Genomic DNA, 26,335 nt, shown 5'->3' with positions numbered 1-26,335 from the left:
ACGCATCCCTCAACCTAAAGCTTAACGGAAAATGTATTTGATAACGATGCAATTCTTTACCAACATCAAGGACTAAATAAAACTCCCCTACATAAATTACTTTTAACTACAGGAAGAATTAAATATACCTCCCCTACAACACTGCATCCAGAAAGCCATCTGGCCACAAAGAGTAATGATCTACATAAATCAGTTTGGGCAGACCCATCTGACACTGCCAGTTCAAGCTTATTGATTCATAAGGGTAATAATCCAAAACTAAAGAGGTGAAAATGTGTTCATACTCCTTCACTTTCTTGATTCCCACAGAAAAGGATACCAACCTCTTAAAGCTATGAGAAAAGGAAAATTACTCTAAAATCACACAATTTTTATGTCATTAAGAAGATGAAGTCATTAAGACCCAGAGTAAAGATCTTCCGGTTTTCAAAGTCATTCCCTCCTCTCTCGCTAGCAAATGTGCACATGAAGGCAATAAGCTGTATTATCATTTTTGGGATATAACTACCTTCAAATAGATGCTTTCCAAAAGTTAATTTAAAACCAATATTTGACAAAACAACCTTTGTAAAAGTGAGTGAAATGATTTATAACTTTAAAGGTCATTTGAAAGAGTTTTCAAAATAATGGATTAACAATTAAAAAGAAATTGTGTTCGTGAACAAATGATTCAAATCTCCCAGGTACTTGATGTCATGATTTTACCTGTAATTAAGTCAACTGCAGCAACATCCCGTTTTTATTAACAAGTAAGTTAGCAGAAGTTGTCTTGGAAGTCAAATTAGTTATAAATTATTCATGTAGACACTGAATTCTTACTTGGTAATGTTATAGTTTCAAAAGAATTTTGATTACATTTTCCTATTTTCTCCAGTTGAAAGACTGTGCTTTTTGCTACTATTAGGCATGACTGACAATGTCATGCAAGTACACAGCAGCAAAATCAAAACTAGAAAGTAACACAGAAAAGAGAATTACAAATATATATTTGCAATTCAAATGATCATTGTCTCCCAAAAAGTACCATCCTTGGTATACAAAGTAGCAGCTACTGAATTTTATAAGGAACACGCTGGGGTTACTTTTATTATTTCTGTTTCCCCTACATTCAATACCACTGAACACGAGGACATTTGGCCATGGTCAAATGTGATTATGGCCAACTTATAAACTTCGGGATCACCTTGTGAATTGTGCCTAAGTGGTATAGGGCATCAGTGAACTGGGGAAATGAGATACCACACACTTTTTTAAATGGTTTTTAAAAATTAGTTGGAAATTATAAGTTTATAACTTACCCCTTTCGAACTGGTAAAGGTTGAAGATCGCCAACTGGTAATCCATCTGAGTTAAAGAATTTCAGCAATTCTTTAGCATCCAACATGATCGAATCCCGTGCACTCTCTTTATGACCCAGCAACTGTTCAGATGCACAAGGTAATGAACCAGCTCTGAGAAAATAATGTTATATAGAGGGATTACAAGTAGATTAGAATTCGCCATAGTCAGGAGAAGAGAACATGAGCAGAAACCGGAAAAATACACAAAGAAAACTGGAGAACTACACATTTAGAAAAAAAGATTAAGCAAAGTCTTTGCAAATCATTTAGTATTAAAGTTCCTTTAAAAAACCTGTGGATCACAGTGAAACCCGCAGTTATCATATTAACAATGATACTTAACTGAAATAATTACATCCTTTATAAATGATGGCATGATTAACTATTTAATGTGAAGTTATCAAATCCATAAAATTTCAATCAAGACTCTCTTGTATGTTCTGAAACCTCACAATATCGTAAAATTTAAGGGGAGAGACTGGATGTTCCATTTCCTATGAACTGGAGAGATTACTCGAAGCACAACCATGAAATGAGGCAGTAATCAGACAGCTCTCCCAGATCTCTTCTCAACATGAGTACAGCATGTGGATAAGTACTGTATCATTATGATACTTGAAATATATGCAGGACTGTATACTTTTCACTAGGTTACATACAATCTATTCTTAATCCTCCACAACTTTCCTTGAAAATGACAGAATAGTTCTTACTTCAAAATCAAGTTAATGCCTGATAAGTACTTTGTAAAGTGAAAATCACTGTACCAAGCCAAAAAAGAAAAAAAAGAAAACTCATTCCTATTTTTCAGATAAAGATACTAACACATAATAGTTTGTATTACAGACCTAGGAAAACATAGCTATTTGAAACGACACTCAGAAGTAGACTGACTGTGAATTAGGTACTATTTCTACTCTATCACCCTCTATATAAAACCAAAAAGCTCTCAGAAAGTTTTAAAAACTGGGAAGAGAAAATCATTTCCGTTTCAGAGAATTTAAAGGCATTATCAAGTACTGAGTCACAGACTGTGCTATAGCTCTGTCACCAAAGCAAAAATAAAACACTCTAATACTGGCACAGAAAATTAATTTCCTGACTTCCTTTCAATTCAACTATTTCTTGATTATCTTACTACTCAAATCAAGCATTTACTGATAATTATGTGATTAAAATGTTGACATTATGGGATAGGACTTACATTTCTATTATTAAAGATCAATAATATATTGATGGTGCCCCTTTCCCATTCTCTTTATTTTTTAAATTGAAAATATAAACCTAATTAAAACAATCGAACAAGAAAATATTAAAATATGTCCTATGAACTTTATAGTCCAGGAGGACAAGAACCACATTATGAAATTAATTTAATTTTTATATAGATATTCTCTAATAGTAACTCACAAAGGTTTCTTAATGAGAATTACTTTCAATTGTTTTACAGGCTGGATGTAATAGAGGAAAGAATAATTTGCATTTATATAGAATCCTGGACACAAGGATATCAAAGCAATTTAAAAGATTGTTAGTGATAAGTTATACTACCAAATACATCTTGGGTTAAAAAAAAAAGAAACAAACACCAAAACACTGACAACAGTTTATTTTGTTCAGTGTTTCAAGCTTACAAAGTATTTGTTCATACATTATTTAAATTTCACAACTTTGAAGTAGAACTGGTATTGTCACCCTCATCTTAAGAACGAGACCACAAAGTCACAGACAAGTGACTGAGCTTGTCTGAAAATAAACTCGTATGACTTTTGAGTTTCACCATGGATTGGTCCTTTGTTCTCCAGTTAAGCCCGTTTTACCACAAAACAAATTCTGAAAATGTTCAACATAACTCTTGTCCACAACCAAGAATTCAATGGTATCTCCCATATTTTGAAGTGTCCACAAGTATTTAGAGCATTTACTTTGTAAATCTCATTGTGAGGTACTAAAAAGAGTTCAATGATAATTTATACACTCAGAATCACTGCTCGTGATTTAGTGTATAGACTGACTTGAAGTAATAAACATGCCAGTGTAGAATGAGGCTGAAAAAGTACAGTAAAATAAGTTTCATGAAAAAATAACAGAGTCCTCAAGTGTTTAAAGAAGGAAGATAACCACGAGTTACAGCATTTAAAAATGGCTTACGAGAAAGATGATACTTGATCTAGAATCAGGGGTCCCCAAACTTTTTACACAGGGGCCAGTTCACTGTCCCTCAGACCGTTGGAGGGCTGCCACATACAGTGCTCTTCTCACTGACCACCAATGAAAGAGGTGCCCCTTCTGAAAGTGCGGCAGGGGGCCGGATAAATGGCCTTAGGGGGCTGCATGCGGCTCCCGGGCGTAGTTTGGAGACGCCTAATCTAGATCTTGAATGACAAATAAGCTTCTAGTTCAAGACGATTAAACAAATACTTTAATCTCTCCACTAAACTAACTGAAATTACAGTGTTGAAATACTAGACACTAAATTCCTAATAGGTATAAGAAAAGGAAGATGTAAAAAATGGTGGACCAGAGTTCAATGAATTTCAAAAATCTATAAACTAGAGCAAGAGCCTCAAAGAGAACTAGAGAGAAATCTACAAAACAGGTAGAATGTGTCTCTTCATCCCCTCCCACAAAGCCACAGTGACTCTAAACCTGGGTTCACAGAGTGGCACTGGGTAGAAATCAAACGACATTATTTTAAGAATCTCACTAGAACGGTTACTGAATTACCACCCTCCCACACTACACCTTACCCCTGTGCTCTTTTACCTCCAAATTACAGACAGAGAAACTGCTCTCTGAAGACCCAGAAAAGGTGTCCACCCCAGTGTCAGTGGGGATGTCCCCAGAGTACATCCCCTTAGTGCTGCTGGGTGAAGACCAAGGCTGCATAGCCAGGTGTCCCAAAGTGAAGCTTGCCAGGCATGCTCTACCCTGCATCTCCCCCACCCAAATATATAAACAGGTGACACAGCAAAGTACATGCCAACTACCTATGAAGAGCAGCCTCACACTAAATTCTTAGCTGTGAACAAATACAAACCCCCAGACACTGGAGAAAATATACACATGCCAGAAAAACACCAAAGGAACAAAACAAAACAAAATCAGACCCAAGGAGTAATGAGATCATTCAACCAACAGAAAACAAGTTAAAAGACTCAAATATTGCTGTAGTATTTTCTCAGTTCTCATTACCAATAAAAGAACAGGTTGTTAAGGAAAAGACAGGGCAGGGAACAGATAAGAATTATTAGAAACTTAAAATATGAGTACAAAAACATTTAACAGAATAAAAGAAAAAATCAAGCAATTATCTCTAGAACATAGTGCAGAAAAAAGATGAAGATATTGATTATTGAGAGAAAATCAAATTAGAATGAAAAATTAATCCAGAGTACCTAACATTAGTTTTAAAAGGTATTTCAGAAATAAGGGGGAAAAAAATGGAAGGGAGAATATTCTCTAAAAAATAACAAAATAATATTTCCCCGAGTTGAAAAAAAGACAAAAGTTTTAAGACCAAAATATGTCACACCATGATGGCATCATGTACTTTCAGAACATTCAAGTTCTAAATGTTCCAGAAACAGAAAATAAAACTACACACCTGTTAAGAAACAAAAATTGAACTGGCATCAGACTTATTAAGATATGAGATGCAAGAAAGTACAGGCTTAATCTAGAAATATGGTCAAAGGAAATACCAGGATAATAGTTGTCCAGGCAGAAAGGATGAGTGCAAATAGAGTAGGTGCGAGAAAATGGTTTCAGAAAAATAACAATTGTCTATTGCAAATAACATACGGTGCAGAGGTAGAAGGAAGATTAAAAGGGAAGAGAAGTAAGGGCATTAATTTCTTCATCTTTCACGATGGGAAGTGTAAAGCCAGTAGCCAACATTGTGGCCATTCACATGCAGGTTCACATTGGATTCGGACATTCGGTAATGAAACAACAGAGCCAAGAACTAATGAGCCATCATCTTTAATCCTAGCTTGCACCCGGCGGGCAAGTAAAAACACACACTGGGCTCCAAAACCCACTTACATTCAGTGCTCACAAAGCTACTGACTTATCTGAGTTTCCTAGAATCAAAGGTTTCTAGCTCACCAGACTTATTCACCTCTGTTCCCCATCTCCTTCCTTCTCCCTGCACAAACTCTACACAAACTGGCTTCTCACTCAACACTCCACCATCTTGGCTGCTTCTCCTGGCCTCCTCCACGTGGCCTTTCTCTGCTCTCTGCTCTCCTTTCTAATGCTAATCTCAGGAACTAAGAGAACAAGCTCCGGGTCTGCCCCCATTTTATAGTGTAGAAATCAAAACCTTTAATCCAATATACAAAATAGGGAAGTCTAATACAAAGTCACTTATCAGAGACATGATGGGATTGCACCACCCCACATCAAAAAGGGTGGGAAAGGCTTAATCCCAAAACCAAGCCCCAGGCTACAGGGATTCTGCCTGCCCACAGCCCGCCCCCAACACACATTAATATCATCTGGGTGATGGCTCCACGTGGGCAGCACCATCTTTAACAAAGTGAGCATAATACATTTTATCTGCCCAACAGGAAGTAAGGACACACTATCTAAAATGGATGGACAAGAAAAAGAAGTTCTTTTGTGAGTAACCTGTCCTTTTCCACAATCTTCTTTCTAGACTGAATCCTTCCTCCTGATCTATAAACATGAGAGACCCTCAGGGAATGGTCTTACACCTTTTTCTTTTCTTTCTGTGGTATCACCAACTGATTTCATCCATTAGCCGTATTTAAAAATCCCTCTTTGTGACACCTCCAAATTGACTTCCATATTCCTTCTCCAGTCCACTTGATATGCCCACTTGCACAATGCATAGGTCAACTTAGCACACCAGCAGAAGAATCCTTGATTTTACTGCCCAGCGCTGTCCTTAGCCCAGCTTCTCACCATCTCTGCAATCCCATAAGCCAGAAATAAAAATCACCTTGGACACTTCTCTTTGTCTATCCTCCACATCCATTCCATCAAAGAAAAGTTTCCTTCTGGCTTACTACCATAATATACCCCAAATTTCTTCTCCACAACTACTCTAGTGAGAAACCAAAGTCATCTCTCACTTACCCTACAGAAATGCCACTTAACTGATCTCTCTACTCCTAATATGTGCCTCCTGCAATCTATTTTCCACAAAAGAGCAAAAGTAATTTTGCAAAATCAGATTGCATCAGTTTTTGGTATAAAATCCTTCAAAAGCTTACCAATGCACTGACAATAAAACCCAACCACCATCTGACCTATAATGTACTTCACTCATTTTTATCCATGAGGTCTCAGCTCAAACAAAACCTCCATGGAGAGCTGCCCCTGCTCATCCAACCTCATCTAAATTAACATTACTTCTCTCCCCTCAACAAATCAGATTGGTCTCCCTTAGTCCCTTTGTTTCCTTAATGAGTTGGGGAACTAATTAAGTCAGTATTCAATAAGTAGCTATTGATATATATGAACAAATGTTATAGCCAGTCAGAAATGTTATCAACAAAAGTGCTAAAACTAAAAATGTGATTTGCAATACTTTGGAAGAAGGCAATGTAAGAGTTAAATCCTTTCTCTCTTATTCATTATTCCATCACTCAACAATTATGTACTGAGTGCCTACAATGTACTAAAAATAAAACCAAAACCAAAACAAACAAAAATAAATTCTGCCTCTACGTTAAATACATAAATATAAACATTAAAGAATGTAAAGTAGAAGTAGTTTAATGTGGCTCAAAAGAGAAGAAAACTCTTAGTTCATTTTATATGCTCCTGTATGCTTAAGCTGTTCTTACATATTCACAGACTTACGTAAACCCGATGCAAGATGGTCTGAAAAGCCATTCACTAAAATGTTCACTGTGGTTATGTACACCAGAAAGTACAAGTAGAAGCCAGGGGAAGAAGATGATTTTCTTGATGTATGGCTAATACCCTATTTATCTATCCATCTCATCTCATCTCATCTCATCTCATCTCATCTCATCTCATCTCATCTCATCTCATCTACCTACCTACCTACCTACCTGCTTACAGTAGTTAAGTATGTATCTCTTTTATAATAAAACTATAAAAAACTATTATTTCATGAACACAATGTAAGAAGAAAGTTCACTGAAAATACTGCACTGTTTAAGTATTACCTCATTTTTTGTTTAGCTTTTTCAAATGTTTCCAGATTTCGAAGAGCATGCCTTTCTGGCCAGTCTAGAGGACTGGGCTCCGTTTCACTTGCAGAAACGGGTTCTACAGGACTGGTGTCTAGAGAGAGAAATACACGGAGCGCTGAAAAGGACTCACATACTGAATTTTGCTACATATAGTAAAAATGTACACATGTAGACACAAATCTGTGTTATTATTTAAACTTATAAGACATATTTTTAATTTGACCAATATATTTTATTCATTTTAATAATAAATAGTGACTCTCATAAATGCCACACACAAAAGAGAACTAATATTTAAAGTGACAAAAAAACTTACCATTTAACAGATTGGAGGTATTAATTTTGTCTGTTTTTCTGAGAATTGTTTTAGGAATAATAGCATCAAAATGATCTAAGAAGTGTTCCCTTGTGAATGCTAACAGACTTTTGAGTTCATCAACAGAAATTACTGCAGGTTGCTCTGCCAACTTCCTCCTTTCTGCAAGACAACAACAGATCAATAGGATTAACTATATCACTATTACTTTAATCCTCTCAAAAACATACCTACTACTCATTTTATGAGAAATATTTCCCAACTAAAACAAGTGAATTTGTCCAGCAAAGCAACATTCCTGTGCAGGCCTGCTTTCACTTTAATCCCACCTGTAGATAACGGCAGAATTTGGAGTTACGTGACAGAATCAGAAAAAGAATGATTTGTTCACACTGCACACCATGATAAATGCTGAAGCAAGTTTACAGAAGTTTTCAAAGATACCTTGCAGAGCCTGACGCTGATGTTTGTGTAAAAATAAAACCTGGAAGACTTTATTGAAACAAGTGAAATGTGGTATCTTGGCCACTGCCACTTATTTCTCCTCTGTCCCCAAACCTAAATCAGAGTACAGGAGGAGAAAAGACAGCGAAAGAAACGACAGGAATGAGTTTTCTTGGGAGATAGGATGGCAGGGTGGGCAAGGCGGAGGAAGGGTCGGCTTGGCACCTGCAGTGGCCCCACCAGCGAGGTGTTAGGAAGATGCTGGCGAGGTCCCGCCTAGGCTAAGACAGGACTGGATACATGGATGTTTACGGAGGGAGCAGTGAGAACCAAATGTCCCTCCCCTCCACCCTCCAAACCCCATAGCCAGATGAGTCTGACCTCATTTTTTAGGGCAGAAACTGAAAAGAAAGGGTCTCCAACTATGAAATAGCAGTGCATTAACAGGCGGTACTGCTGCCGGAGTTAACAGGGGGTAAGTCTCATACGAAATGGCTGGACTCCTAGCCCTGTGCTCAGAAAGCTAGCAGCTACAAATGCCCGCAAAGGCTGAGGCACTGGATGCTCCCAGAGAAGAGACTCATTTTGATATTGAAGTGAAGGAAGGGACAGAAACTCAGAACCATTGAATTGTTACTCCACCACCCTGCAACAAAGCTTGCCGGATACTATACTAGAATGCGGCATATAGCACTTCACATTTGAAACAGGACAGTCAGAAAAAAAAAATCAGCAGACATGTAAAGAAAGACGTTGAAGGGAGGGGACTCTGCATTTCCATGACCCTATTACCCGTGTAGGAACTGAGGGACCCTCCCCACTCCCGTCTCCCTCCCACTGCTCACGGAGCTAGTCTGGAGAAGAAACTCCCCACTCCCGTCTCCCTCCCATTGCTCACGGAGCTAGTCTGGAGAAGAAACTCCCCACTCCCGTCTCCCTCCCACTGCTCACGGAGCTAGTCTGGAGAAGAAACTAACATGATCTGGTCAGCCACTTCCTCTCTAACTTTCCTCTGAGCTAGCAAGTCCAAAGAGCGCATGCTCTCTGCAAGGTGGCCACGGCCCTGCCCCCTGGGTTGATCTGCAGTTGCTTAGCTCGGGCACCCATTCAGGGGAGAAATTCAATTCTGGGCGTACGCATCAGAAAACCTACTCGGCCACAGACCTAACAAGCCATTCCCTTCAGTCCAGCTTTATCTGCAATTTATCACCATCTGCGTGTGTCTTAAGTTTATTTCTTAATTAGTTCCAACTTTGGGAGAATAAAAAGGTATTATTTACTATCTCCCAACCCACCCTCAATTTAAAAAAGTCCAGGATTGAAGAAGAGAGACTAAAGCAAGAAAAAAGAAAAAAGAGCCCAGCAGAAATAAAAACACTGTAGGAAAAAGTCTGCTGTAACTAATAGTCTCATAGAAATAAAAGAAAATATTATACCCATGAAACAAGTACAGGATGCTCTGACAAAGGAACAGTCAATGAACAAGAAGAGACTTTTCTAAATTAAACACATGAGGGCTCAGATTTTTTAAATTCCATGCAAGTGCTTAAAATAAAATGCAAGATACCCCCAGAAACGAGAACAAAAAGATTATATGTAAATGGAAAGGAAAAGCAAGCGTTCTGTCCAGGAAGGCTGATATATAACTAATAAGAGTTCTAGAAAGAAAGAAAAGAGGAAATGAGAGGAAGGAAATTATTAAAGAGTTAAGAAACTTTTCCAGACTTAAGAATATGAACATCCTATTAAAATGGCTCACCAAGTACACTCAATAAATTGGAGAGGGAGGGGACACACACCATGATTAAGAGGACAACTTTTAGAGACAAAGCTTCTGGAGACAGAGGCTCCAGAGAGGGTAATAACAAACCAAAGCAGACCCTGCAGAGGATACGAACCGCGTTAGATTTCTCAACATAGCAACACAGACCAGGGAGCAATGTCGTCAAAGTTCTGAGGGTAAATGATTTCAACCTGGAATTCCGTATGAATTATCAATCAAGTACAGATATTTTCAGACACGCAAGAGCTTGAAAATTTAAACCCCGTTAAACTTTATTCCAGAAATTACGGAAAGATATGCTCCAACCAAACCGGTGAGTAATCCCAGGGAAAAGGAGGCTGACAGGTCTGGAGAAAAGGAGATTCTAAAAGGAGACCAAAAAAAAAAAGAAGCCTAAGATGCCAAGAGGGCTAAGAAACAATTTGTCTACAATGGAGCAAATATGAATCAAATTAAGAGAAATAATGGAACTGCAGGGTTGGACACAGGATGAATTTAACAATGGGTGTGTGGCAGAGATATTGGAGTGCCGGAAAACAACAATATTTTGACTGCATGGAAGAGGCAAATTAAAAATAAACCACAAGCAAAACAAAGACTCTGCAAGAAAGAAACTCTGATCATCATCATACATAACATGGCCCAGCTGTGAACTTCTGTACATAGTCATAGTAATGACAAAATTAACCAGGTGACTTCACGACTTCATTGGAAAGGGTTGGGGGAGAAAGTGAAGCTGGTGTAGAAATGCTAAGTCTCCATCTTAGACATTGAGACAATGCCTGAAATTGGTAAATCGAGATAGCAGCCTGCACATACTGTTTAGAAAACTGGAGGAAATGTCAGAAAAACCAGCTGGAAGAGCAGAGGGCAGAGGCCCGGGGACGGAGACAGAGACGGAAGGATGGGGGGGAGAGGAGGGCACTGCTGTTTCCCGGGTAAGTTTTCCAGCTCCATTTCCATTTTTAAACTATACCCATGTATTAGTTTAACAAAAAGATTTCATTTTTAAAACACATCTGGACTAATAACATATTCTATAATAGGTAGTGAAGTAGAAATTCAGAGAGAATTCAATTCAACGACCATTTCTTATGCACCGCCTGCAAAGACTGCGCTGCGCCCTCGGGACAGAGGACTGGAGTGCCTGACGTCACACGAGGTGAGGCTGGGAAAGAGATGACACAAGGGAACGGCCGAGAAGGCAGTGGCCAGACTTGTGCTTCTACTTCAGGCGATCGGCTTTGTGAGAGGCCTCTGGGCAACCCCACCTCGCCAGTGTGGATGTTGGGAGGGCCCTTCCTGTTCTGATCAAAGAGAAGTAACACATGGTGTCTGCGGCCAAGAACACTAGTGACTGTAAAGCAAGAGCAGTGACACATGCTGCTTCTACCACATCTTCTGCCTGAGAAAATACAAAGCTGCTGGGAGCCAGTCTAAAGCTAAAGTTATCAATGATTTCCTTTCTTCTGAAAGATGTTCAATAAGTAATACGCTTTGGAAGTCAGTCCTATATTTATAGTAAGTCTAAAAACATACTTAAATAACGAGCCTGACCTATGCTATTCAAAACTGCCAGTTATATAACAGTATCAGGCAATCTGGAAAGCAGGGTGAGACCTCTTACTGATGATCCTGAATACTTCACAACGAGAGAGAAAGCAGATGAAGTGTAACAGGGCCATGAGCCGGATAACTTATGTGGGGGAAACATAATCTCTACACAAATAAACAAGTTTGCACACAACTGATAGAATAAGACTTGGGAGACATGCTGGATAAAGTCGAAAAATAAATTAGAACAAGAATGCTATTCCTAAAACAACTGGTAATAACTAAGAATTTCTTAAAGGAAAAGACAGAGTAGACTATCTGAAGGGTCGGCAGACTGAACATCCATCGGCTTTGCACGGGGCTCTGTGAACATTACAAAGATGTAGAGAGCTCCGAGCAGCGGCGTAGGACTGGGACAAGGTGACAGCCTGCTGTTTTCTGCCTCACAGTAAAAAATAGGTAAAAATTTATAAAATTACAAATGTTAAACATCATTCAAAAAATAGGATTAGGGCCTGGCTGGTTGGCTCAGTGGTAGAGCGTCAGCCCAGTGTGTGGATGTCCTGGGTTCAATTCCCAGACAGGGCATACAGGAGAAGCGCCCATCTGCTTCTCCACTCCTCCCCCTCTCCTTCCTCTCTGTCTCTCTCTTCCCCTCCTGCAGCCAAGGCTCCATTGGAGCAAAGTTGGCCGGGGTGCTGAGGACGGCTCTGTGGCCTCCACTTCAGGCGCTAGAATGGCTCCTATTGCAGTGGAGCAATGACCCAGATGGGCAGAGCATCGCCCCCTGGTGGGCGTGCCGGGAGGATCCCAGTAGGGAGCATGTAGGAGTCTGTCTGCCTCCCTGCTTCTTCAGAAAAATACAAAAAAAAAAAAAAAAAAAAAGAATTAGATACAATTTTTAAAGGTAATTAAGATGAACAAAAAGAAATTGTTCTAAAAAGTAAACCCTAACAAGAATTTTGATTTTTGATCTTAAAAAACAACATGCCTCAATTAGGTGAGTACATTTTCAATGCAAACATTTTCGGTTGCTCTTTTTGGTTCGGAACTAGTCAGGGGAAAGAGCAGGTGGAGGTAAGAAGAAGTTTACGTCATCTTAACAATTCTGAAAAACCTTTTGGAACAAACTTTTGTTTTTGAGCAAAGGCTAGCAATCTTTGTATTGCTTCTGAATCATTGATTTTTTTCCCCAAAGAAAGCTACAGCCATTACATTACTGAGTTTTTATCATGTGTAAATTAATTAACAATACCAATTTAAGTACTTTGATATTCATACTTCACTTCTTTGAGAGTTGCTGAAATAGATACTGAGACATTCTTACATGGGAAACTGTGTTTTGTACTCATTTTCCTCTGATACAGGAATTCCAACCAGAAGCATGGTTTTAAACCCAGTATGAACTCTCTTGGCAGAGAAGAGCGCTTCTATCATAAATGGATTAACTATGTCATTAATCCTACTCAGATTTAGTGCTTCAGATTGCAAACTGGCCATTTCATGGATCTGCCCAGAGCGGGTGTCTCTCGCAGCTACTAGCTCCAAGGCTTCCTTCACCTTCAGGCCCCCTCGCTGCCTCTGCCCTTTGCCTGGAGTAGAGCATCCTTACAGCTCTGCCCGGGTGAGAGCTCAGGGCTGGGGCTCCTACAGTTCCAGCATTCATCACTTCTGCCTCGCCCTGTCCCAGCGGAGCGTTCTGTCTCCCCCACAGGCAGCTACGCAGTTTCAGCAGTTAGCATTTCCCTTCCCAACCATGTAGGAGGGACAGCCCTACTGGGCTTAACTCTTCTTACTCAACGATGAGATGCACCAGCTTCAAAGAGGTGCTGTTCTTCCATTCTGACAGCTTTCCTGGTTGAAAGGGTAAGGAAGACAGGTGAAGATGAGAGTGAGGGGAGATGTTAAAGGAACTGATTTAAAAAGCTGCAGGAAGCCTGACCTGTGGTGATACACAGAGGATAAAGCAATGACCTGGAACACTGAGGTCGCTGGTTCAAAACCCCAGGCGTGCCTGGTCAAGGCACATATGGGAACTGATGCTTCTTGCTCCTCCCCCTTCTCTCTCTCTCTCCCCTTCTAATGAATAAAGTCTTAAAAAATAAAAATAAAAAATAAAAAGCTGCAGGAGGCTCATGGCAAGGAATCAGGGCCTGCAGAGGGTTCAAAAGGGATAGAACAAAGTCAAGAAAAGCAATACTGACAGCTGATAAATAAAAAAGGGTTTCCATCCACAAAAATATTGGTATTCAGTTTTCCCCCCTTGGATTTAACATGTACTACTTTGTATTAAAACTGATTTGCCTTTTAAATTATATTTTCCTTGAGCTAATGTCATTTTTATAGTTAAAAAAAAATCAATGGTTAGAGGTATTCAAAACTACACAATTATCCTGGCTTTGTAATTGAAAAAGAAGGTAATTCTTACATGAATCACTGAGACCAATATTCTAAAATTACTTTCCATGGAATAAAACAGGCTACTTAATTCAAGATATTTTTTAAATATTGTTAAAGAATGACAGTTTTTATTTTATAATGTATCTACTTAATTCTAATATTTTTTCTATATGAACGTAATAAGGCCTCACAATTTAATTTCTTAGAAATTCTGTCAATTAATTAGCTTAAAATCATATTAGGTACTAATAAATAATTATTTATAAAAAAATGTTAAGACTGATAACCAACAAAACATTTGTAATAGAGAAACAAATCTTAAACTATGACCCATGTTAATTTCTTGAATAAGGAAAAATCCATAATGCCATCTTCACCCAGTATACGATATGTGCTTAATTATTATTGGCAATCATGACTAAAGTCTCAGAATCAGTGCTCAAGTTAACGTATTAATTTCTCTGAACTTGCATTTTCTTCTATTTGTAGTCTCTATCCTCCTATGGCAGCTAAAAATATATAGAGGCATTTGACAAAGAGATCTATATTAACCAGAATAAAATTTAGGTATGTTTCTTATCATACCTAAATTTTAAAATAATGAAATACAAAACTTTCCTGGAAAAGTATTTCTATAAATGTTAACAGTGATGTACAAATCAGCAGGAATATTTTGAACCTGGTGGAAACAAAGTTGCAGATTTTTTCTACTCTACATCAGTCTACAAGAAAAAACCCTGTTCGACAAATAGGTGTCATACCTAAAAGACAAAGTACATAAAAAGTGTGGAAATAACAGTGCATTATGTCTGAACAAGTCAACATTCTTAGAGAATAAAATGTACAAATTGTTACTTACTCAGACATTCTTTCAAAGCCAAAGCTTGAACATTAGCTAACTGCTTCTCTCTCTGTATAAGCTGCTCCCCAGAAAAACGTGGAAGTGACTTGAAGTCAAAAGGAAAGCCTGAGACACAGACAAAAGATTCGGTATTAAAGATGTTCCATGACAACAATACTCAGTTCCCAGCTAATGTGCTACTTTATAATTTAAAAAGTAAAATTCAATTATTCATCTCTCCTGACCTTGCATATTTCAAAATAAGTAATACTTAAGCTGCAAAAAATAAACATATTATTGTACATTTTAAATTCTGACCTGCTTCTTAAACTGAGGGAATTTAGAAGCAGAGTAGAATTCCCTCCACTACATGTTCTTCTAAGGGCTCAGTTACTAAAACTCCTACACAGAAAGGGTGGGGGAGGGACAAAAAGAGGAAAACGGGTCAAATATACGGTGATGGAAGAGGACTAGACTTTGGGTAGTTGAGCACACAATGGAGTATACAGATATTGTATGATCAAGTTCTATATCTGAAACTTACACAATGTTATTAACCAGTGTTACCCGATACATTTAATTAAAATTTAAAAAATGATCATTAAAAAGCTAAACTCCTACACAAAACACAAACGGAGTAGGGCAGCTAGTTTCTGAAGATGGCCCCCCAATGTCCTGCTATTCGCCCACTGTGTAGTCCTTCCACAATCCAGGCTGAAACCAGTAAAGAATGGTAAAAGTGACCGTGAATGACCTCTAAGCTAGGTGATAGAGAGCCTTGAGGCTTCTCAGAACACTTGCTCTGAGAAAAGTTAGTAACCATATAAGGAATTGGACTATCTGCAACTATGATGTTGTAAGATAGCCAAAGTTGGCCATGAGGAAAGGACACAGGAAGGAAAAGTCAACTCTTATCTGTCCCAGCCATCCTAACCCGGGTGCCAAACACGTGGGCAAAGAAGCCATATTCCACACCCAGCCCTGCTAAGTCTTCCGGTGACTGCAGCTCCCACTATAGACGGCAATCGTATGTAAGACTTCAAAACAGAAACATCCAGCTGAGCCCAGTCACCAGGACCGAGACATAAAAACAAAGAGTCATTTTTAAGCTAAATTTGGGATGGTTTATCGCTCGCATAGTAATAGATAACCAAAACATATAGCTTGAAGAGAAAAGAAAAGATGAGAAATGAAACAGAACAAGACACTTCTGGGAAAGTAAATGAAAATGAGGATTATAGAAAGACAATCTGTGTTTAAAGTGGAATATACTAAAACTTTACTATTTGGAATCGAGGGCTGAACTAGTAAATCTTACTAGGGTATAATGTAAAAGGGATTGATTCTCTATACTCTAAATTGTTCAAATACATTATAATGCATTTAGAATAAAAGATAAATTTGCTGAAAGTGAAATGGAGTTGGGGGAAAGCAAAGTTTATTGAAAACCAAGTAACTTAATTACATATACAAACACATGTAAAAAAGTATTCCACTATAGTTAACACTTACTCAATTTAGTTTCTTCTACCTTTGCCTTCATCTTTCCGTGAATTAAACTGAGTGCAAATGAGCCGTTGATCTGGTTGGCTGAGTGAATCAGTGTGGCTTTACACTGTCTACTGGCATTACCTTGTAACAACAGGTAATAGCTAGAACACTCTCCTTTCACTTCAACATCTGGAACTAAACAAAGACAATTATCTTGTTAAGTACATGGGAATTCAGCATGCTTCGTGGCAAAATCATACACCTGACCCATAAGATGTAATAGCATCTCTGTTACAGTGGTACCTTGAGATACGAGCAGACCAACATACGAATTTTTAAGATACAAGCTGCAACTCGGTCTGTATTTTTGTTTGAGATCCGAGTGAAATTCAGAGATATGAGTCATGATTCAGAAGCTGTCGCTAGTTGGCGCATTGGCACATGGGTCCAGTATTGGCAGCACAACACCAGCATCTCGTTCTTTCTCATGTGTTACCCGCAGAATCAAGTCAAATCTCGTGTGCTGTACTTGTTCTTGTATCATTTTTGCATTTTTTACTAACTTTTTTTGTGTGCTATCATGGAGCCAAAGAAAGTGAGTGCAAAGGACAGTAGTGAGAAGAAAAAGAGAATGATGTCGATAGAAGTAAAGCGAGAGATAATAGAAAAACATGAGTGCGGTGTACGAGTGACTGAACTGGCAAGGCTGTACGACCGCAATACATCTACAATTTGTACCATACTAAAACAAAAGAATGCCATCAAAAGCGCAAATCCAGCGAAAGGAACTACAATTCTGTCCCAATTAAGGACAAATATCCATGAAGAAATGGAGAAGCTTCTGCTGGTGTGGGTGAAAGAGAAAGAGCTGGCAGGAGATACAGTACGGAGACTGTAATATGCGAAAAGGCATGTATTATTTACAGCGACTTGAAGAAGAAAGAACCATCAACCTCAAAAGAAGCAGCAGAAGATACATTTAAGGCAAGTCAAGGCTGGTTGGAAAATTTCAAGAAGAGATCTGGCATCCAATCTTGGTGGTGAGGCATGGTGAAGCTGCGAGTGCTGACGTTAAGGCGGCTGAGGAGTACATCACACGTTTTGCTGCTCTTATCGCAAAGGAAGGCTACATCCCCCAACAAGTGTTCAACTGTGACGAAACAGGATTGTTTTGGAAAAAAATGTCCCAGAGAACTTTCATCACCGCACAGGAGAAGAAGCTGCCAGGCCATAAACCAGAGGGCGGGAACCTATGGCTCGCAAGCCAGATGTGGCTCTTTTGATGGCTGCATCTGGTTCGCAGACAAATCTTTATAAAAAAATAATAATGTTAAAAATATAAAACATTCTCATGTATTACAATCCATTCATTTCCTACCGCTCATGTTCATGGTTGCGGGTGGCTGGAGCCAATCACAGCTGTCCTCTGGGACAACACCAAATTTTTATTGGATAATGCATAACATACATGGGTCGTTGTATGGCTCTCACGGAATTACATTTTAAAATATGTGGCGTTCATGGTTCTCTCAGCCAAAAAGTTTCCCGAACCCTGTCATAAACCCAGGAAGGACCATCTGACCCTTGTATTGTGTGCAAATGCTAGTAGTGACTGTAAAGTAAAGCCACTGCTAGTGTATCATTCTGAAAATCCTTGATCCTTTAAGACTCACAAGATTCTTAGAGAAAAACTGCAGGTTATGTGGTGCGCCAATGCTAGGGCATGGGTTATGCGGCAGTTTTTTATTGAATGGGTAAATCTCGTCTTTGGTCCTGCAATGAAGAAATATCTTCAAGAAAATAAACTCCGTATGAAAGCATTACTAATCCTTTAAAATACTCCAGCCCACCCACCTGGTCTTGAAGATGATGTTCTCGATGAGTTCAAATTCATGAACGTCTTCTACCTCCCACCCAACACGACTTCAATCTTGCAACCTATGGATCAGCAGGTCGTTTCCAACTTTAAGAAGCTTTACACAAAGTACTTGTTCCGCTGCTGCTTTGAGGTGACTGAGAATACAAATCTAACCCTTAGAGAGTTTTGGAAAGATCACAAAAACATTGTGATATATTTTCGCATTATTGACTTGGCATGGCAAGAGGTTACAAGAAGAACCTTGAACTTGGCATGGAAAAAGTTATGGCCTGATGTTGTTGCAGACAAGGACTTTGAAGGATTCGAACCAGAGACCGAGACCGAGGTAGAAGCGTTGGAGGAGATTGTGTCCCTCGGAAAGTCGATGGGTCTGGAGGTAGATGAGGGTGACGTAAACGAGCTCATCGAGGAACATGAGGAGGAACTCTCAACTGAGGAGTTGAAGGAGCTACAGATGATGTAACATATGGAGCTTCTACAAGAGATTAGTAGTGAGGAGAAGGTAGAGTCGGAGGAAGTGATTTCTACAAGTGAAATTAAAGACATGCTGGCAATGTGGGAAAAGCTTTCAAGTTTCACTGAAAAGAAACACCCAGAAAAAGTTTCAACTGTCGTGCTTCAGCACTTTTTAATGACACTTGTTTGTCACATCTCCGTAACATTTTAAAAGGCAGGCAAAAGGAAACCTCTTTGGATAGATTTTTATTCAAAAGTCCTGCAAGTGAAAGTGCCGAAAGTGTAGCCAAAAAGGTAAAAACAAGTGATGATTAAATGAAAAATACGTAATGTTAAGCTTAGGTTAAGTTTAAATTTAAGAAAGTGCATTTTTTTACAATTATGTTTTTGTGATTTCACTTTAAGTAAAGAAAGTGCAGTTTTAGTTTTGTTTAAAGAAGAGAAAATGTAGTTTTAGCTTACATTTAGTGTTAAGAAAGTGCAGTTTTAGTTTACGTGTCTACAGTGCCTGCATCCCTTCCTCCCTCCCTCCTCCTCCACCATTCACCTCCGTTAGCCGCACTCGTCTGTCTCCAAGGTAAGAATACAGTACTAAATAACACTTTTTTCTTTTATTTCATATATTTTGTTATGCATTGGTAAAGTATACATGTGTGTCTCTTAATTAAAAACATGTCTTTTTTTCATAATTTAGGATGGTTTGGGAATATTTCACAGGGTTGGAACGGATTAAATCGAAATAGTTATTTTAAATGGGAGAAATTTGTTTGATATATGAGTTGACTGACTTACGAGCTTGATTACAGAACGAATTGAACTCGTATCTCAAGGCACCACTGCATTTGAAAACAACCTGTACCCAACAAATATGGGGCTAGCAGCTGTTCATTTAAATGAGAAAGCTATTAAAATCAGAGAATCAAAGTAATCAAATCAAATCAGAGAATCATAACAAAAAGGTGCAAAGCATAAACATTTTAATTTAAATTAAAACTATGTGTACTCATTTATTAACTTCTGATGTAGCTCACTGGAGTACCATATTTTCCTTATATACCTACACTCATAATCGGTCACCTACTGTTCCAAATTCCACTTCCTTAAAGGGGAATAAAGTGTCCCCTGCCAGCATGCACAACTCGGCCGGTGGTAGTTGAAGGGTACAGGTGTAGGTAAGAGCAGCTTTTCCTCCTTGCAGTGGGCACCCATAATGCATTTTCAGAGAGGGAATGGGGAGCATTCATTAATCTGCCATGCCAGTTACATGAAGGTCGGTTAAGACAGCTTCTAGTATATTTTAAAAACAAATCAAATGAGGGTTATAGTGAAGGTCGAAGAAAAACTGTGAAGCCTTTGAAAGTAGAAATAGAAACAGTCTTTTTTTGTTGAAGATGGTGAATTGGGCATAAGCATTTATTTTCTCTATCTCCTGAAATTCCATGAAATGAGAATAAAGAGAATTTTAAAACAGCATAAATCTACAAGGACTAATATCAGAGAGAAGAGAACAGCAACTACACTTTGAAAGCAGGAAAGCAGATGAACAATTGGTAACAGTCCACAGCCTCTCAATTGCTAAGGAAGTTGAGAAAAATAGGAGAAAGCTTAGAAGCAAAACAATTTCTACTACAGCCCTTGACAAAAGACTGGGGGATGGTGGCCCCAGATGGCACTAGAAGCAAAATAAAGGTGAAATAAATAGCCATTTGAAAGTCTGTTTGGGAAGCAGTGTGGCTTCCTGATTCCTCCTTATTCTGTTTAGGTAAATGACTGTCCTTTCCCCAGCCAAGATGACTAGTGGTTTATTCTCTGGAGAAAGTCAACAAGATGTCTCTAGCCCGAAAGATATAAACAGAGCTTAGGGTAGAACTGCTTATCAGTGGATTAAGTGAATGCCTCCATACAGAACACTGAAGCCTTTTTCCCTTCTTCATCTACATAACTTTCAAAATTTTGGAAGCAGCTAACAGAATCAAGTCTTCTTTTGGAATTGTGGTCAGTTCTAGAAGACAGACTAAAGAGTCCCAATATTGGGGGTCACCTAATGCAATGTCATAACGAGATCACCCTAACATGGAAGATCCCACTCAACAAGCTCCACTCATGCACCCAAATTTTCCAATCAGCTCTCTGATATTCTCTCTTAAATAAAAGCAGACACCAAACAACATGAGATCTTAAGGACCGTATCTACTATGAAGGCCAGACACCACAATAAACAGGAAAACGTGACTTGTAGAGAAGAGAAACAAAGACTCTGCAGTAACAAAAAAATCACAAAGACGAAAACAAACAAATCAGATCACTAAAGTCCTCAGAGATGGTACTGCATCTCCTAAATAAGAACAGAAAATTACAAGGAAGGAGCATTAGCTAAGAAAGAGTTTGTGGAAATTAAAATTAAGGAATTAGAAATATAGATTTCAACTCATTGGTCAGAAGATAAACTTCAGTGACTCTATCAGAAAGTAGAGTAAAAAGAAAAAGAAATGGAAAATAGGAGAGGAAGAGAAGCAAAGAGAGAAACCCCAAACAGGATTAACAAAAGAGAGAACATTAAAACATGAGGAAAGGAAATGATCAATGAAATAACTGTAACAACATGGTCCCAATAAAAAGACAAGCATCCAGGCACACTGAGTGCCCAACGCAAGAGTCAAAGCAGACCCACCAAGGTGATCACCGTGAAAAGTCAGAAGCCCAGGAGTGACGAGTAGCTTCTACAAACACCAGAGAAAATTCATGTTTCTTATTTAAAAAATAGTGAGGATGCCACTAGAATTCTAAACAGCACCAAAACTGGAAAACAACGGAGCAATGCCTTCGAAATTGTCATACACACTAAGAAAAAAACCTACTGAAAGTTGATTACAATAGATTATTTCACAGATAAGTAAGAGCATGCTGTGGGTTAAAGCCTAGCCCTCCAAACAATTATGCAGTACAAAAAAAATTTTTTTTTTGCAATTAGGTTGCAACAGAGATATTAATCCTATTCATAAACATCAATCTTAGAAAAGGAATTTAGATAAAGTTATTATAGAGGGAAAACACTCGTTTACCAGTTGTATTTGAAACTAAGGTTTGCCAACAGTTACGGTGATTTTAATTCATCTATCAATTTAGCACTTTGCCAACTCCTTATGTATCTCCTTCAATCTATGACATCCTTTTAACATTTATTTCCACCCCATAACCTTCATCAAAACTTTAGTCACTGAAGCCTGTAATCACAACAATCTTATTTTCCTTAAAAGAAAAATATTTATGTTACAGAACTACCCTGACCATAATGACTATGCAGTCATTTAAAAAATGTTGGTCCAGATTTGGCAGGTGTTAATTGAAGACTTATTAAATAATTTTTATGTAAATACAGAGTAACAGATTTATAATTAACATAGTTATTCAATTCTCATAGCTGTGCCTAAGGAAGCAGGGGAAATGATTACAACAGAAAATTCCTATTTTCATCTGTTATTTTTATACCATCAGCTTATAAGAGTGACTGGCTTGCGTGGCCCGTCTCCACCAAAAACAAATATCCATTTTGGATGTACTGTATATAGGTCAAATAGGAGAAGCAGAAATAACAAGTTTCCTTTCGTTGTATCAAAATATATTGCAAGTAATATATAAACGATAATGAAAGATCGTATCATTATTAGTTTCATTTAAAAAGAATATTCTAGTATAATAAAAACCGAGCTATATTTTGTATCAGTAAGTTTCTCAGCAGCTTTAAACACCCTGGAGCAACGCACCCTCCCCTTTTTGTAACAGTTCAATAATATAAAAACAGAATTATATTAATGTAAAAGGAAAATATATTTCAAATGATATAATGAAAAATATCCCAGGATAATTCAGGAAACAGAATATCATGGTTAAGTGAATATTCTGATTTACTTAAAAGTAGTGTGTGTGTGTGTGTGTGTGTGTGTGTGTATTTCTTAAAAAAATAAAATAATATACCCAATTATTTTGATAATCGTGATAAATATTAAACAGTAAAATAAAATATCCTCACAATAGGCATTTTAGGGGGCTACACATTTTCCAATGATATCATTGTTTAAGCAATTCTAAACCCAACTTTTGAAATGGCCCTTAGGGTCAGCTCAAGAGGCACAAGATAAAAAAAAAAAATCAATCTACTTATTTTATATTCATATAAAGCATTTCCAAAAAATGTATTGCCTACTCCATCTCCCACCTTATTTGTCAGACTAAGCTTTGAATGATTTAGTGCAAAACTTAGCTGCCACAGACACTGTCCAAGAAAATTCCCTGCCTCAATTCTAGAAAGAGAAAATGGTTCAGGAAACAAACAGTAGTATTGTTCAATAGATGTATGATGCCTCTCACTGTGACAATTACAGAAATGCAGGATTTAAAAACTCCACTATGACTATTTTAAGCAATTAAATAACGTTAGGATCCTAGACTGTATTCATTTCCTCTTAGTTACAACATAGTAAAATATGCAATTTGAAAGCTATAGTGAATAGAGAAGCTATTCAGAATGTTACTTCAACACCCTACTCATTATCATAAACAACAATGGTCTTGTTATTGTTCCAGACACAGGCGGCGTTTAAGATTAGACAGAATAACAAAAAGCGACTGCAGACTTTACAAAGCGTTTACCTTCATTACCAATCATAATTCAAACAAGTTTGTGAGAGACATTAAGCAAGTATTATGCTCATTTTCCAGCCAAGGAATTGAAGGCCTAACATAGTGTTGCTTAATCCTTTATCTGCCTCAGAACATCTGAAAGACTCTTCAGTAATAGCTCCAGCTTATGGTTCAAGAGAACATACCTAGGACACAGGTTCTCAAATCCTGGATGCACATTTGAAATACTTGGCATCTGACTGGTGGTGACTCAGTGAATAAAGCATTGATCTGGGACACCGACGTCCCAGGTTTGAAACCCTAAGGTTACCAGCTTGAGCGTGGGCTCATCTGGCTTGAGCGCAGGCTCAGCAGCTTGAGTGTGGGTTACTGGCTTGAGCATGGGATCATAGATATGAGCCCATGGTCACTGGCTTGAAGCCTAAGGTCACTGGTTTTAGCCCAAGGTCGCAGGCTTGAGCAATGGGTCATTGTCATTGCCTCGGCTGGAGCTCCCCTCCACCCCCCAACCCCCTTCAAGGTACATATGAGACGCAATCAATGAACAACTAAGGTAGCAATTACAAGTTGATGTTTCTCATCTCTCTCCCTTCCTTCTCTCTTTCTTTCAAAAAATAAAATAAATTAAATACTTGGGTGCTTTGGGTGCTATTACAAACTGTTGATGCTCTGGTTTTCTCAGAGTCAGTTGTCCTCAGGTAGGGCCTAGACTGACTTTCTTTCCTTTTTTTAAAAAACATCAGGGTGATTCTAACGTAATCTAGTGTTAAGAATCACTGACCAGCTTGACTAGGCAGTGGCGCAGCAGATGAGTGTTGGCATGGGACAGAGGACACAGATTCAAGACCCCGAGGCCGCTGGCTTGAGCATGGGCTCACCAGCTTGAGCATGGGGTTGCAGGCTTGAGCGTGGGATCATAGACTCATGTCTATGATTTCCCGTGGTCTCTGGCTTGAGCCCAAAGGTCACTGGCTTGAGCAAGGGATCACTGGCTCAGCTGTAGCTCCCCAGTCAAGGCACATATGAGAAAGCAATCAATGAACTAAGGTGCCACAACAAAGAATTGAAGCTTCTCATCTCTCTCCCTTCTTGTCTGTCTCTCTCACTCTCTCTTGCTAAAAGGAAAAAAACAAAACAAAACACTGAACAAAAGTTTCCATTTAGGTCTAAGGTGATTCTTACCAAAAGTTTTAATGAGGTACAATTTACATATACATGTACTCACATATGTCAAACACTAAGTTTGATTATTTAAGAGAATTTACACTTGGGAACCCGTCTCTATAACCCAACTTTGGAGAACTTCCATTGTCTTTGCAGTCAGTCTCTCCTACTCATGGCCTCCACTGACCTGCTTTTCTTCTTTTGCCTTTCACAGGCATTTCTCATAAATAAAATCACATAATAGTCTTTTAAGCCAGACTTTATAAACTTAGCATACCTAGGTAACTAAGGTAACTAGGTAACTAAGGTTACCCAAAACTTTTCATGCCTTTTCACTGCTGAGAGTATTCCATTTTATGTACAAAACAATTTACCAGTTGATGGATATTTGCAGTTTCCCATTCTTAGCCATAATGAATATTGCTTTTATAAACAACTGCTTGCAACCTTTGCGTAAACATATGTTCTCATTTCTCCTGAATAAATACCTAGGAATGGAGTATGGGGCTGCGTAGTTAAGTTTAAGTGTTTAACTGCCAAACTGTTTCCCATAGAAGCTGCACTATTGTACCTCCCCACCAACATTGTGTGAGGTTTGCAGTTTCTCCACGTCCTCAGCAACGTCTGATAGGCACTGTTTTCAATAACAGCCATTCTAGTGAGCATTACAGAATTGCACTGGGGTATTAACTGGCATTTCCCTAAAGACTAATACTGTTGAGCATCTTTCATGTGCTTTATTAGCTATTCATGTGTCTTTAGTGAAATGTCTATTCAAGTCTCTTACCCACTTATTAATCGAGTTACTTACTGAGTTGTAAGAATTTTATATACACATATAGATAGATGTCTTTTCAGATATGTGATTGAAAGTATTTTTCCTTAGTAGCTTTTCAAAATTTTCAAAGTGCTCATTTTTAATTAGAGTGAATTCTAGATTTTTTTTCTTTTTACAGATCATGCTTTTGGTGTATTTTTTCTTACAGAGCTTTGTAGCTTTAGTGTTTACATTTAGGTAAATGATCCATTTTGACTTAATTCTGTGTAAAAGTTCTATATATAAATTTTTATGTATAGCTATCTTATCTTCCAGCACTATGCTAAAGAGTCTGCCCTTCTCCCATTGGCATCTTTGTCCATTCTGGTCCACTGCTATCTGTGAGTTCTTAGTCCAAAACCACTGTCTTGATGACTGTGGCTTTATAGTAAGTTGTAAATCAGGGAGTGTAAGTTTGCAAATGTTGTCCTTCCCTTTCAAAATTGACTTGGCCATTCTAGGTCCTTTACAATTCCACATAAATTTAGTGTAATCAATTTCTATGAAAAGTTTTGGAATTTTGTTGGGAGACTGAATTGAATCTACAAGTCAAGTGCCATTGAAATAAACCTAGGTTTCCCGATTTATGAACATGGTGTCTCTTCCCATTTTCTTACATCTTTAATTATTCCATCATGTTTTGTTATTTTCAGTACAGAGGTCTTGCTCTTCTGTTGGTAGCAATAGTCCTCAGTATTTTATCCACTGATTTCTGGTCTAATTTCCTTCCTCTTATTTACTCGCATTTAGTCTTCTAGCTTCTTGAGGCTGATGCTCAGATTATTGATTTCAGATCTTTCCTGCATTCTAAGATAAGCATTTAAGATCCTCTAAGCACTGCCTAAACTGCTTCCCATAGACTTATGTTTTGTTTTTATTCCCATTCAGTTAAACCTATTTTCTAATTTCCCCTTTGATTTCTTTGACCTATGGGCTCTTTAGAAATGTGCCATTTAATTTCCAAATAGTCAAAGTATATATCAGATCCCTATTGTTTGGTTCTAATTTAATTCCG

At 38.2% G+C, this 26,335-nt stretch overlaps 1 protein-coding gene across 1 annotated transcript in view; it reads right to left on the bottom strand.

Moving 5' to 3' along the window:
- MTBP (MDM2 binding protein) overlaps positions 1–26,335 on the bottom strand; it is a 71,065-nt gene that overhangs the window by 17,616 nt on the left and 27,114 nt on the right. Inside the window, exons 12-16 of the mRNA XM_066379421.1 lie at positions 16,385–16,558; positions 14,891–14,998; positions 7,851–8,012; positions 7,508–7,625; positions 1,299–1,451 (exon numbers count right to left, since the gene is read on the bottom strand). Of these exons, the coding sequence (XP_066235518.1) occupies positions 1,299–1,451; positions 7,508–7,625; positions 7,851–8,012; positions 14,891–14,998; positions 16,385–16,558 (715 nt within the window). The remainder of the gene's footprint in view (positions 1–1,298; positions 1,452–7,507; positions 7,626–7,850; positions 8,013–14,890; positions 14,999–16,384; positions 16,559–26,335) is intronic.

Source organism: Saccopteryx leptura, chromosome 3 (assembly GCF_036850995.1).
Source record: "Saccopteryx leptura isolate mSacLep1 chromosome 3, mSacLep1_pri_phased_curated, whole genome shotgun sequence".
NCBI lineage: Eukaryota > Metazoa > Chordata > Mammalia > Chiroptera > Emballonuridae > Saccopteryx > Saccopteryx leptura.
Note: the sequence above shows the minus strand (reverse complement) of the source record. Positions and strands in the feature narration are given on the sequence as shown.